A 15,668-nucleotide genomic window follows, 5' to 3' on the forward strand; every position below is an offset into this window, starting at 1 on the left:
AGAGGGATCATGCAATCATGCTTATTAAGGATGCGTAGTATTTGGGAGTAAATTATTTTGCCAATGGTTAGAAATATGGAAATAGAGGGATCATTTTCTGGATTTAGAACCAGTTTATCCTGAAGAAGAAAAAAAAAAAGGATGGATCATTTTCCTAATCCTCATATTTCGCAGATGAAATAATCATATCGAATCGGGTTAGACTCACGAGTTTTCAACTCGATTTCAGACCTAATTAGTAAAGAAGATGACCCGAAAAAATTTGTGAGAGCAACCCACGAATTCCAATTGTTTATATTTTTTATGCTAAACAAGTACTAAATATTATTTTGATCATTTGCCATAATTTGCGGAATTTTTTAACAAAAAATATATTTTATATTGATTTATTTGAGAATTTCACTCTCTTATTTATGTGTCATATTAAGAAATAGGCCAATGACAGAAGTTATTTGGATTCCTCCTATAGGTGGTACCGTTAAACTCACCTGTGATGGGTCTTCTGTTGGGGTCCATCCTTGTGGGGCCATTGGCATAGTGCTTAGAGATTCCCGGTTTGTGTTTTTGGGGGCCCTCTCTAGCAACATTGGACATGCTACTTTTATAGAGGCTGAATTTTGTGCCTTCATGCTAGCCATTGAAAAGGCCATGGAGATGGGTTTGAGCAACATCTGCCTGGAAACTGATTTCATTAAAGTTGTTCAAGCTTTTCACAAGATGGTGGGTGTTCCTTGGAAGATGAGAATCAGATGGCACAACTGTCTCGGGTTTTGTCAAAACATTGCTTATGTTTGTGTGCATATTCATAGGGAAGGCAACATGGTTGCAGATGCGTTGGCCAAGCATGGACAATGGCTTTCTCTGTTTTCCTCATAGTGGTGGCCAGCACCTCCTACTTTCATTCAATCCCTTCTTGATAGAGACAAATATGGGCTTTCTCACTCTAGATTGATTATGCATTGATGTTGTCCCTTTTGCCTGTTTGTTTAGGGATGGTTTTTTTGGCTTTTTAGTCTGTTTGTTTGTTGTCTCTTTTGAGCTGTTTGTATTAACTTTTTGTATGAGGTTCAGGCTTCACCTTGCAAACTTTTATTGATTTTAGCTTTATAAAAAAAAAATATTAAGAAATTTGCTTAGTTAATTAATTTGATTTTCTATCATTCGAGGATAAACTTGTAATTTCTTTATACCTAAAATATTCTTAAGAGGATTTTATTTATTTTATACCCTCAATTTCTAACCCAAATTTCATGGGATTGAAATTACTCGATGAAATCTCTAAAGATTATATGTAAAACTAGCATGGACACCCGTGCCAAGCACAGGCTAGAATGTCGTCGCATATATTATATATACTAACAAAAATCATATACTTTAAGTCTTAAAATTTTGGATGAAGTTGTGGTGGTATTATTATCACTTGTGTGGTTTTCTCTTTCCCCAAATTGTCGATCTACATCAGTTTAAGCTTCCACAGAAAGCTCAGTTGTGGTATCACATCTCCGTTAGACATTGTGAGGGAGCGAGAGTTGTTCTTGGTGGTGGACTACAAACACAAAGATCCTGACACTTAATGGACAGATGTTAATGTGTCAAGTGTAAGTTAAAATTTTATATTGTATGCAATAGTAGATATGAGAAACATTTAAGTGAGATGACTCACATGCATAATGCTTTCAGACTTTGAAAGAATATGTGATGTGAATCTCACTTCTGTGATTGTTCTTAGTCTAATGTGATAATATAATCCAATGTAGGATCTTTGCCTAATGTGATGAGTTGTTTCGTTAGTTTTTTAGTGTCATTTGTTTAATTTTTATCTTAAATTTTAGTTTTTGAATGTCATTCGCTTTCATGAAGAAGAAAAAAAATTCAACCTTTATCATTTAAAATTCCTTCACTTTTGTTATTTCATGGGATCTTGCAATAGAAAAATGTAGATGTATTTTGATGAGTTGACAAAATACATATTTATTGGGCATTTTAAATAGATGTACATATTTTAATAAGTCTAATATTTTGGTAGCAAACTTCTTCAACAAATCCATAAAATCGCCATCAATTCATTATGTTTCCTATACTCTCACGAATACACCAGAAAGTTTATCAGTAATACATAATTTAATTTCTCCACTCTCATTGGCAGATCCAATTTCATCTCTTCTACGAACACATAGAAGTAACATGTATACTATGACCCTAGAATTTTTTTTTGTCAAAGTTATAATAGATTAGAGCCTCTTAAGCATGTGGATAGTAGTTCAATTTCTGTCTCATGCGTATTAAAAATATTTGGATGAGATGAGAGAACTCACCTTATGTGTCCTGCAGGTTTTCGAACCAAGATTAGTCATTGCTAAACGGTGGTGTAAACTCCTACCAATTTCATAATAACTCGATAAAATATCAAATATAAAGTTAGTTAGCAAACTTAATTGATACATTTAATTAGTATATCTAAAAAAACATTAAAAATCAATATTTATTAATAATGATAATAATAATAACAATAATATTTGAAAATTGATAATTTCAGCAAGCATTTATTTTGTATTACTTTCAACCGAGATTTTTCATTGATAAGTTAATCAATTGTTAGAGCATCCATAACGGTCCTCTCCGTTTGATTGCTTAAATGAGTCTCGTATGTAAATGTCACTTGTTGTTATATAATTAATATTTAATAAGATTTAATCTCTCAAACTCTAGAGGTATTTTACCAGATTAACTTAAGGACTTTCTCTGAGTTTGTTTCTTTTCTTTTCCTCATCTTCTTTTGTTATTGTTACCTTTTATTCGTATGTTTAGAGCGTGATACAACTGGTTCATAATTGAACCCCATTTCACTAAAAAAAATAAAATATCTCTCAAACTCAACCCTTCAAAAATATATCAAATGGGCCTTAGTAATAAATATGTATCAGTAAATTTTGACAGTAGTGTATTTATTCATTCATAATTATCTAATATTTGAAATATTAAATCAGTTCAATTATAAATTTAAAAAAAAAAGTATATTTTTTCAATCCTGTTAATAATTCAAAAAAATAACTAAAATTCGAAAAGACAAAAAAAAAATGATTGGAAATTACACGGTTTAAGTAACAACTTTGCATATGGTCGAAATCATAGTAAAGAAACAAAAATGTACTTTGATTGACAATGACGGAATTTACAACGAAGTGATCATGTGTAACACACAAATAGTAGGAGAGCGAGGGTGGTCTATAAAAATACGATTCTAAATAGAAGAAAGATCCTATTGTAGATGGTCTTAACCACCCTTAGTGAGAAAATAATTATTTCATGCTATTATTTATAAGATCATCATGAGAAATAAAATCAATCATGTAATAAATTAATATTCAACAGTGTTTCAAAAAGTAGTAAGAATTTATTTATATAAATAGAAAATCAAAACAAACTGAGTCATGCTATGATGATGAAATCACAAAAACAAACGAAAGAAAAATTAAAATATAAGGAAAGGTCTTATTTAACTTAAAGGGAAAGATTTTTTTTTTTTTGAAGGGGTGATTTAAGGGTAAAATTGACCCCAGAAACTAACATTTTTCCCTTCCCTCTATAAATTTACAAACAACTAATATTTGCTTAAAAAAAAGAAAGAACCCAACAAAAAGACGAAATGAAAAAGTGGAACAAAACTTTCTCTCAAAATAGGTTGTTATGAATTATCGACTAATTAATATTTGTAAAGTCTGTTTAGAAGATTAATAATTTTAACTTTGAGTAAAAAAAAAAAATTTTTGAAAATATATAATAAAAAAAAAACACGAAAGTGATTTAAGTAATTTAATCTAAAATAAATGGAAATGAGATAGAAAATGATCTGACAAACAACAGGGTTTGTTGATTTATATATCTATATATATCATTTTGTTTGGATTATTTATAGAGGATTTGGAAATTTTTACTATGTATATAAACTTTTTAGTTAATGTCCTCGTGAGCAAAGTTCAGTTGGTATGGACAATGCATAAAGTTGTTTTTAAAAACACATGAGTAAATAAAAAACATATGAGTAATTTATTTTATACTTATCACAAATATTTTTATTTTTTTTCACAAATAATATGAACTTAAATAATGTTTTTTTATGTACTATTAATTCAATCATTCCTTATATATAAATAAAAACCTTTTTCTTTGACCCTTCTTATCACCATTGTTTTTTATTTTTTTGCTTCTACAAATAATATGAACCTTTTTATAGAAACAAATAATATGAACTTAATCAATGTTTTTTTTACACCACCACATCATTCCTTATATAGAAAAACGAAAAAGTTTTGCTTTGCGTTTGACCTTTAAATGTTGTTTCCTATCTTGAATATAGACATCGATTCTACTAATTTTTGCTTCCTTATTAAATTATAACAGCTATGTGTTATCATTTAAAAAAAATGTCGGTACATGTTATATTTGTTTTTTTATCTCTTAATGTAACAATGTTTATTTTGAATATTAGTGTAGAAAGTTTTATAGTATCAGCTCATCACAATTAATCATGTTTGTGACTTTGAATATGGTTAAGATAAAATCAAATGTTTGAATTGATCTAAAAGTTGTGATTGTTAATGAGAATATAATTAATCAAATCCAATAGAATTAATAGGACTCTATTTTTTACTCTTAGCTTATACGTCACGTTTTCGTGATCGAAAACCCCCCTTGTTTTTTACTTGATTGAAAAATATTTGTTTTTGAGTCGTATGTTTGGATCAATATAATATGGACATCTAGAAAATGATCTAAAAGAAACCCCGATGCAATATTTTTCTTTTAAGGAAAATGCAATATTTTATTAAAGTTTGCTAAAAATAATAAGAGTCAACTTTACACTTGTTCCATATTAGACACGTTAACTTTTTATATATATTTGAGTGCTTAATGATCTTGAAGTTTTTCTTTAAACAATCAATTTAAAGTTCTTTCACAAACAAATGTCATTTATAACCTTTTTTTAATGTGCTACCAGGGGAAAAATGATTTTGTGGCATATAACTTATAATTTATGACATATAATTAACAATTAAAATTGAAATATTCAATTTTAATCCCTCAAAAAAAAAAATGAAATACAATTGAAATCTTCATTATAATTTTGAATGTTCACCATATATATGTGAAGTTTTTTCTATGCGAAAATTTATTCGACTCTTAAATGATTATTAATGTTTATCAAGTAGAAATTTAATGACATTCATTTTTTTTTTTAATGTGCTACCACATGAACAATGATTATGAATGAAAATTTTATGGCATATAACTTATAATTTATGACGTATAATTAATTATTAAAGTTGCAATGCAATTGAAATGTTTATTATAATTTTGAAAGTTCACCATATATATATGTGAAGTTTTTTTCTCTGCGGAAATTTATTTGACTTTGAAATGATTATTAATGTTCATCAAATAGAAATTTAATGACATTCATTATGTAATTATTAGTTAAGGAGTGTTTACGTTCTTATTTTGCTAATTTTTTTTTAACTTTTCTAATAATGACATGTTCCAGTATATTCCTTTCTAAATATCCTTCCAGACACTTTTGTTAGTCTGATAGTATATGCTCGTGAGATTGATCTCATTGAATTAATCGGTACTTGAACTAAATATAGAGTTTAAAAAAAACCATTTTAAACACTTTCCTCGTTTGATTTATAGATATTATTGAAAAAACTTAAGATACTTTTTAGTTTACAAACATAAGTTATTTTTTATTTGTTTACTATAGTGAATACAACATAATATTCAAATGAGTTTTAAGATAAATTACTCAAAACAACTTTATATTTTGGGGCATATAATGTAAACATGTTTATTTTGAATGTTAGTGTAGAAATTTTATAGTATCAGCTCATCAAAATCAATCATGTTTGTGACTTTGAATGTGGTTAAGATAAAATCAAATGTTTGAATTGATCTAAAAGTTGTGATTATTATTGAAAATATAATTATTCAAATCCAATAGAATTTTAGGAGTCAATTTTTACTCTTAACTTATACGACATGTTTGCTAAAAATAATAAGAGTAACCTTTACACTTGTTCCATATTATTAGACACCCCTTACCTTTGTATATATAAATTTTAAGTCATTTATTTTTACATTTTCTTTTTTCAAACCTAACATGTAAACATTTTGTTTTTACAAAAAAATGTTGTAACAAACGGGTCTTTTTTACGAAATAAGTCCTTGATAGGTATTAAGTTAATTTTTTTTAATGAACCATATGTTTGGTTTTTTTAACTATAACAATTTTTTATCCTAGAGGAAATTAACATGGGAGACAATTTACATGAAATCATAGGGTTGCTCTTGTTGATATTAAATTAAATACTTCCTCCGTCCCTAATTATAAGACCCTTTTGAAGAAAAAATTTTTGTCCCTTTTTAAAAGACCCCTTTGCTATTTCCAACTACATCAATTATTTCTTTACATACATGCCCCTATTAATTATACATCTTTTTCTTCAATCAACAATAAATAACATATTGAAAACAAAAATCAACTCTTTGTTAAAGGATAAAATTGTAAAAATAATACTAATTACAAACATATTTAATACAAATATCCACTATCTTAATTTCCGTTATTTTTTCAAAAGGGCCCTATAATTAGGGACGGAGGAAGTACTAATTAAAAGAAATTTTCTAATATACATGTTTTTGAGGACTTTATAAGCCTTATTTGAACAGTTTTTTTTTTCTCATTTATATTCATTCATGAATTTTCATTGATATTTAATCATTTCTTTAATTTAATTATATGTTTTATTTGACAATATAATATTTCTCTTTCAAGCAAGAGAAGTCAAACACGAAAGTTGATTCATTTTTAAAAACACCGGAAATAGAACATGTACATGATATATTATTCATGTATTGATTTCTTTAACAATTATTAGTTATAGTGCTTGATTAAAATGGAATCAGAATCGTGAACTTATATGTATTCCACAATAATAAAAACAAAAGAGAAGGATGTGAGAAGAGTTGATCAAATTACTATTCATATTTTTAAGTTTGAATATAAAATAATATATATTAAAACAAAAATAAATAAAATGAATATAACTAAAACGACCACATTGAAGTAAATAGCCATGATATCAATATGAAACATGTTTTTTTTTTCGCGATTAAGATATATATTCATACATTAGAACCGTATTCATTGAACAGATAACTGAGTTATCGTTTACATCACAAACAAACCAAACAAAAAGGAACCAAATACATGCAATTCATTAGAACCATGATTCTTTTACTGAATTGATTTCAAACATGTTATCAGAAATTGCATGAAAGAAGTGAGGAGATGAAAATGATGCAAGTTTCATCAACTATATATCGGGGGGAAACCAACAAATTACCTTTGAATCTCAATCCGTCATTAAATAATATGATGATGAAAAAAATGTCACATATTAGAATTCAATTGGCTTAGAAATCTCATTGACACGTGTTATGATCTAATTGGTTTCATGACATGATTGAAACATATAGAAAAGAGGGAGGAAAAGAAATATGTTAATTTTTTTTTTTTGACAAAAGAAATATGTTCATTTGTGAGGTTTAATTTTAAACAAATCAAAAAAGTTAGTGCAAGTTAATTACATTTACACACCATAAAATAATTCCTTTTTAAGTGTAAATTATTTTTAATATAGATAAAATGACTATTGATTCTATGCAAGATAAATATTTATATGATATACATTATAATTACAATTATTTTTATAATTGATGCAATATGATTGGTTCAACAAAATAATATTTTCACAGTCTAGAAGTCCTAGCTCAACTGGCAAATGCCGAAATTGTAAGGCCGGACGTCATGATCCGGGTTCGAACCCGGGACCTCACAATTGTGTGTGAGTTTAGTTTCAGTGGTTTACCACTTCATCTAAGACAAAAAAAAAAAAATATCGACACATGTTAATATATTATTGAAAGAATTTGTTCAAATGACGTGAATCAAATATTATTTAGAGTACAAAGATGATGCATTCTAATTTTTTTTCTTTGATTTTTAGTAAAAGTAAAATTTGAAGTTCCAATTAAAAATAAAAAATAAGACGTATCAATACAAAAATGATGCAATAACAAAACAATAAATTTTAAATTTGATTTTCAGTCCATAGAATTTTTACATGATTAATCACAATAATTATTTTAAAAAAAAATCAAAAATTGATTACCATTTGGTTGCCAAATTTGTAGATTCAATCACGGTTGTCAAAATAAGTATCTTCCAATTATCAAATTTTTCGTTTACCAAAATTCATGTCATTTTGTAGTTTAAATAAAAAAAAACATTAAATACACCTTAGAATTCTAGCATATTACATTTTGTTGTGTAAATCAAATAAAACATTAAATGTACCTAACAATATAAGCATGCCATGTGTACTTTTCAAAAAAAATAGTGCAAATATATATAATAAAGATAATATGAGAATCATATATTCTTTCAAATAATATATTCTTTAGATTTGAGACTAAAATATCTTATGTAATTTTTTTTAGGGTTAATTAAGTTTTTGGTCCCTATAAATATCTGCAGTTTTGTTTTTAGTCCCTATAAAAATAAATCACACTTTTTAGTCCCTACAAAATATTCTGTTAGTGTTTTAGTCCCTGTTAAATTAAAATTTGTTTAATTATGCTTAAACTTCTAAATTTTTGAAAGATTTTTTACATACATGTTCATAACATCGTAAAACACTCTTTTATAAAAAAAATTAGTTTTTTAACATGTAATGAATTAAATATGAATTTTTCGAAAATCCAAATTTTCAAGATTATATTAATGAAAATTTGGACAAAATACTAAAATTTTAAGTTACTTTTTTGCGGGGGAACTTTGTATAATATTCTAAGTAAGTATGTGAAAAATATGTTACAAATTTAAAAGTTTAAGCACAATTAAGCAAATTTTAATTTTACAAGGACTAAAAGTATGTGTTGGTCCCTATTAAATTGAAATTTGTTTAATTATACTTAAACTTTTATATTTTTAAATGATTTTTAACAGACATATTAAGAACATTATAATAATGTCTTTTATAAAAAAGTAGAATTTTTTAACATGTAATGAATTAAATATAATTTTTTTAAAACGCCAAAAATTCAAGATAAAACTAACGAAAATTTGGACCTAAAAATAAAATTTTGAGCTAATTTATTGTGGCAGAACCTTTTATAATGTTTTAAACAAGTGTGTAAAAAATCATTAAAAAATTTAAAATTTTAAGCATAATTAAACAAATTTTAATTTAACAGGGACTAAAAACACTAACGGAAAATTTTGTAAGGACTAAAAAGTGTGATTTATTTTTATAGGGACTAAAAACAAAACTGCAGATATTTATAGGGACCAAAAACTTAATTAACCCTTTTTTTTATAATAACATCACTAATGTGAATTATTCTCTTAAAGTATTATGAAATTGAAATTTTTTAGACTCGATCTTATATATTATTTTATCAAATAGTATTCTATATAAATTAATATTATTATGAGATTTTTTTGTTGCTAGAGACCCTTGAAAATACTTATTTAATTAAGTCAAACGTATACATCCTCCGGTCTCTTAACTTATTTTATTTTCTCAGTTTGATCTCTTAACTATTAAGTGTGTTGTCTCGTGAGCATAGCTCGGTTGGTAGGACAGTGCATTATTATATGCAGGGGTTGAGGATCGAACCCCGAACGCCCCACTTATTCACCTTATAAGGTATATTCTAGCTACTAGGCTATCTGACAAAAAAAAAAAAAACTATTAAGTGTGTCAATTTGGTCTCATAAGTCTTCCTCTGTTTACTAATGTGGTCCTCTCTGTTAGGTTTTTCAAAAATTGTTAACCCCTTATCCACGTGTAATTTAAGATTGGTGATCAAGGGTTGGATTTAGAAAGCGCACAAACATACAATGAACGCACAACATATGATTATTTCTATTGAATTTCCTAAAAATTAAAATAAATATAGAAATTTCAAATTCATCATCTACATCAATCCTTTCAAATTCCAATATAAACAAATTTTTAGATCTAATCTAAACCCTTACAAATTCCAATCTAAACCTATTTTTTTTATGACTGTAAGCTGTTGGAGCGTTAGAGGCTTTTAATTTGGTTGTATCAGAAAGAAGAAAAAAAAAAAAACCAGCACCTTTAATTTGGTGGAGAAAGACAATAATATTTGAGGTCAAGGGGCTGCTTTCTTGAGAAGTTTGTGGTAGATCAAACCACTTTGGAACTACAAATTAAAATCTGATCAGATTGGCATTGATGTGTAAATGACATTGTTGGTTGTTCATACCCATTCAATGGGTGAGGAACATATCGCAATGATTTTGGAGGTGCTATAAGATGAAAGAGTTTTGGAATTTGCAGTGATGTTGTTACTATGTTTTGCTGGAAATTTTTATGGGAATTTTGGAAAATATTTTGTGAAGGATTTGTTTGGATCCATGATAGCTATGAAATTATAGATCTTGTAATTTTTTGGAATTTGCTATGTTGGGGTTTCTGGAAAATAGATATGAAATTTTGTAATTTTTTGGATTTTTGTTTAAGATGAAGATGAAAAAAGATGCAAATGAAGAAGATTGGTAGAGGAAGAAGATGAAGAAAAAAATTAGGTGGTTGTGGTTCATTATAAGCTAAAATAGATCCCTCCATGATCCAACAATCTTCATTCAAAGAAAAAATCAAACGGATAAAATTAAAAAATTTAATAAAGTCTATGGTAGACCACATACAAAGTTGGTTCACGTTAGACATTTAAGGTTAATAACTAACTAAGAGGACCACATTAGTAAACATAGGAAGACTTATGGGAACAAATTGACATGTTTGTAAGCGTGTTCCAGTGGTTTTGGCAAGGCAATTTTTACCTTCTTGTTCACGGTTCGACGGCTGCCTTCCATTTTTTTTACTTTTATCCTTTTTTTTAAAAAGATTTACTTAAAAAAGAATACATAGATGAGGTTCAAACTTGTGCACAAGCACTTGAAACAGCAACAAGTTCCTTACCATTTGGACAACAACTTCCTATGTATTTTTTTTTTCTTTGACGCATTGGATAGGGTTCGTTTTTAATTGTTTTTTGCGAGAGGTACGAGAATCGATACCCCACATCTCCATATATATCAATATTTTTAGTGTTGTCGTTATTTTATTTTTGCGGTTTTGGCAAGGCGTTTTTTACCTTCTTGTTCACAGTTCGATTGCTGCCTTCCATTCTTTTATCTCCGTGAGCTTAACTCGGTTGGTAGGATATTGCATTTTATATGCAGGGGCCGGGGTTCGAACCCCGGATACTCCACTTCTCCAGAATTAAATTGTGAGCTCTAGCCAATAGACTACTTGATCCAAAAAAAAAAAAAAAATTATGTTCTATAGAAAGAAAAAAAAATCATAGTCCCTCAAATTAATTAATAAAAAAAATATAAATTTACACCTTCTCTAAAAAATATAAATTTACACTTGTTAAAAATCGGTCCATACTCAAAATTATTTCGAGCTCCGCCACTTATTAGAATTAAACTATTAGTTAATATCCCCTATAAGTTGTTCTAGATTCCAATTCTTTAAAACTTTGAGTTAATATTTTAAAGATCATATTTCTAAAGCACGGCAGATTCCAATCAATGGTTCTCCTATGTTAATTCTAGAGAAGAAAATCTAAGGTTATCGTATGTTACTTCTTCAACCCCTATTGAAGTCTTGGAACAAAGAAATACATGGAAACATCAATAACAATGTTAAGCTAAAATTTGAAGAGGTCCAAATATATATTTTTTTTTTGAAGGAAAGAGGTCCAAATATATGGAAACCCCTATTTTATTTGTTTCTTGTTGTGTAGAAACAACTCACGAAAAAACAAAAATTACGAAAAACCCCTATTCTAACGTCATTGTTGTTGTCCCCAAGGTTTAGGGAGCTGATAGAATGAATAATTTTCGTCTAATAGATCTTGCAAATTTTCAGTTCAAGGTTATTACATAAGTCTTGGCTAAGAGGTTAAGTTAAATTGCTTCCAAAATAGTGTAAGATTATAAGATAGGCTCTATAAACCATGGCCATATAAAAGACTGCATTTTGTAGAATCTTAATGGACGAGAAAATAGACAAAAAAAAATACAACTTTAGAATGGAGGTTTTTGCTGCATGTACCGAAATGTTTTTGGTATTGATTCTATTTGAAACTAGAATTTATAATTTATAATTTATACAATTGATCAAAGTTTTCAATTTATTGTTGAATCCACTTTTATACAAATGCATTCAACATAAATAATTTAATCTCAATGATGCTCAGATACTTGATACAATACATATACGATACGATATTGATATGAAAATATTTTAAAATTTAAGATATGATACAACCGAGATACTTTACTAATAAATTTAAGGCTTAAACACACTTTTTGGCCCCCTAACTTTGCACTAGTTGCCATTTTGTCCCACTATTAAAAAAAATCACATTCCAGCCCCTAAGATTTCCTCCTTTTGCAACTTTCAATTTTGATCATTTAAAATCAACCATTAAATACCGTAAAAAGAGGTGGGGTGTTTTGTTGAGCAAGTTTCAGATTTATAGGGCAAAGAATATGGCTTGGGACTGGTTTCTTGATCTTCTTTTGTCTTGAATGGTTGATTTTGAATGATCAAAATTGAAAGTTGCAAAAGGGAAGAAACTTAGGGGGCTGGAATTAGGGTCAAAAGTGTGTTTAATCCTAAATTTAATTTCTAAATGCTTAATATATAAATATAAGTAACATCAATAATGGTTGTTCTCTTTGGCCGAAAATAGGTGGGCGACGGTGGCGGAGATGGAGAGTAGAGGTTAGGAGGATGGCGGTGGTGCCTGGGTGTGGAGCAGGCGCCTTCTTGCTTGGGAGGAGGAGTGTTAGGGAGCGCCTCTTTGGCCGAAAATTGAAAGTTGCATAATATTGTTTTGCAGTATCATGTACCTGACAGGTGGAGGTGGCTTCTTGATCCTGAGACCGGCTACTCGGTTAAGGGAGCTTACCATTTTCTCATGACGGTAGATGCACCTCCACAAAGGAGGTTGTTTGACGATGTCTGACATAGGCAAGCACCGTTAAAGTTTTCATTGTTAGCGTGGAGGCTACTTCGCAATCGACATCTAACAAAAGACAACTAGGTGTGACGACTGAAGGTGAGAAAAACACAAGAGGGGGGGGGGGGGGGGGGGGGGTTGAATTGTGTTAGATTTTTCTTCTTTTCTCCTAAGCTGAAAACACTGATTAGAAGCAGATAGAGTTCTACTTCTGAAGTGATATTCAGAACTAGATGCAGTGGATAAAACAGAGAGAGAGAGAGAGAGAGAGAGAGAGAGAGAGAAGAAAGACACAAAGCAATTTATACAGGTTCCTTCCACAAACCGGAAGTCAGTCCTGTCCCCCTTGCACTTCCAAGGAGAGTTCACTAGGTAATATCTGATTACAATTGCTCACTGCTAAAACTAGCAAGAGACTTCAAATTGCTCAAGCACAACTGCAAGAGACTTCCTATGCTCCTCAACACAATCAAGAGACTTCTAATGCTCAAGCACAACTGCGAGAGACTTCTTAATTCAAACAGAATTACAAGAAAAATGTTTGAGGTTGAACACTTGATATACAATCAGTGGTGTTCACAATACAAATCAGATACAGACTCTTAAGACTCTAGAATTTCTAAGATATGAAAGTTGATAAGAAATTCTAAGTGAACTTTTGAATGCAGCACAATTTCAGTAGAGTTTTGGCACTTGTAATTCTTGGTATTGTTCTGTACAAAACTCTAAGTCTTCACTCCTTTATATAGAGGTATGAAAGAGACATTGTGAATTGTCAGCAATTCAAAATAGATTTGTTTGAAGCTTTGATGAATCACCAATGATCTTTTGCCTGATATGGTTATTGTCTTATGAAGGATCAATTTCAAATGCATTCCCATTGCGAAGGAACATCTTTGCAGGCAGAGCTATTTTTCTTGTCTTGTAGCAGAGACACAAACAGAGTAGTGGAGGTAGTGGTTGCACACTTCGTACAATTGTACTTTCTCAACGCTCTTTGAAGAACAAGCATCCAATGCATTCAAAACCTTTCAATCTACTCGTTGCTTCACTTTTCCAGTCCTGTGCAATGCTTAGATGAGATTAAATCCATTGAACAACCTTTCAAGCTTTATGTTGCATCTCTTGACGAACTGCAGCTTCTGGTGATTTTCAGCTTCTGATGAACTTGCTTCTGATGACGTCGCCACTTCAGGAGCACTTTGTCTTCAGGAGCAGTTTTCTTCAGATGCTTTAGGATTCCTTTTTGTTGATTCCTTTGCTCTCTATTGTTCTTTCAAGACCTTTTTAAGATGTCAAATTTTGTCTATGGTCATGTACACTTTAACAAAAATTAGCATATCCAATTGACAATTTTTAATACGTTGTTATCATCAAAACTCTCAAAGGGTAAAACACATTTTGTTCCAACGACGAGTACTTCAAAATGATGACAATGTTTGTTTGTGTGTGGGGGGGGGGGGGGGGGGGGTGCAGCTGTCCTGAGACCGCGAATCACTTGTTTTTTGGCTACGACACTTTTAGGAGTATGCGGTTCTTGGTTTTTCAGTGGTTGGGCCTCTCCTGCGTCGTTCCTAGTATAGCTCACGAGCATCTTCTTCAGTTCGCATTCGTTCCTCCAGATAATCTGGCTAGCTTGTGTTTGAGTTATTTGGAAGGAGCGGAATAACCGAGTTTTTAATAACATCGATTTGGATTCACATATCATAGCAGACAAGGTTAAACAACTATCTTTCCTTTGGCTAAAGTCTTATATGCACATCTTTTCTTACAACTATCATGATTGGTGGCGGCACCCTTTACCTTGTACATGTGTTATGGTGTAATTTTATTATTACTTCAGTTTTCATTGCGGTGTTTTTCCTCTTGACACTGATGACTTATCTTTGTAAATTTGTATAGTGTTTCTATTTGCACGTCTTATGCGAGATGAATTACTCTTATTAATGTTATAAAAATAAGTAATATCAATAATAAAGAAAGTGACAATTTGTGTATTACATATATTCCAAATAGAAAACATCATTATTGAGCCAATTACACATTAAAAAAAATAAAACATCATTATTTTGTAAATTACATATAGCCAAAAAAAAGAACATCATTAATTCCATACTATATCCTAAAAAGAAAATCATTACCTAATACATCTATACTACATATAAATAAGGGAGCTGCTAACTTACTCCCACCCAAAAACATGAATGAGTAAGTTATCAAGCCTACTCCCACTTGTTTTTGACTAAAAACCTAATTAAACACTTTTAAGTTAGTTATTAGTAAAGGATAATTTAGTAATTTTGTTAATAGAAAAGAACATTGATGTTTTTTCGGGAACTGTAATATCCCACTCATCAGCTATGAGAATTTTGTCAATCGAATAATCAGAGTATGAATGTTCATGTACAATAAATGTAATGGAGGATATTATCATGTAATGCTTGATAAGCAGGTTCAGTATCAGTATTAATCTAAGTACGTCTGAGACGAAGGGAATTTTGGTAACTAGCCACAAGGCTATATAAGGCCATAATGACCAA

At 29.5% G+C, this 15,668-nt stretch overlaps 1 protein-coding gene across 1 annotated transcript; it reads left to right on the forward strand.

Moving 5' to 3' along the window:
* Nucleotides 1-438: 438 nt before the first annotated feature.
* LOC112422776 (uncharacterized) lies at nucleotides 439-876 on the forward strand. The gene has a single exon (XM_024786434.1). It carries the CDS (start codon nucleotides 439-441, stop codon nucleotides 874-876), a length of 438 nt encoding a protein of 145 aa, XP_024642202.1.
* The last annotated feature ends 14,792 nt before the right edge of the window (nucleotides 877-15,668 follow it).

The sequence above is a fragment of the Medicago truncatula genome, chromosome 6 (genome assembly GCF_003473485.1).
Source record: "Medicago truncatula cultivar Jemalong A17 chromosome 6, MtrunA17r5.0-ANR, whole genome shotgun sequence".
Lineage (NCBI taxonomy): Eukaryota > Viridiplantae > Streptophyta > Magnoliopsida > Fabales > Fabaceae > Medicago > Medicago truncatula.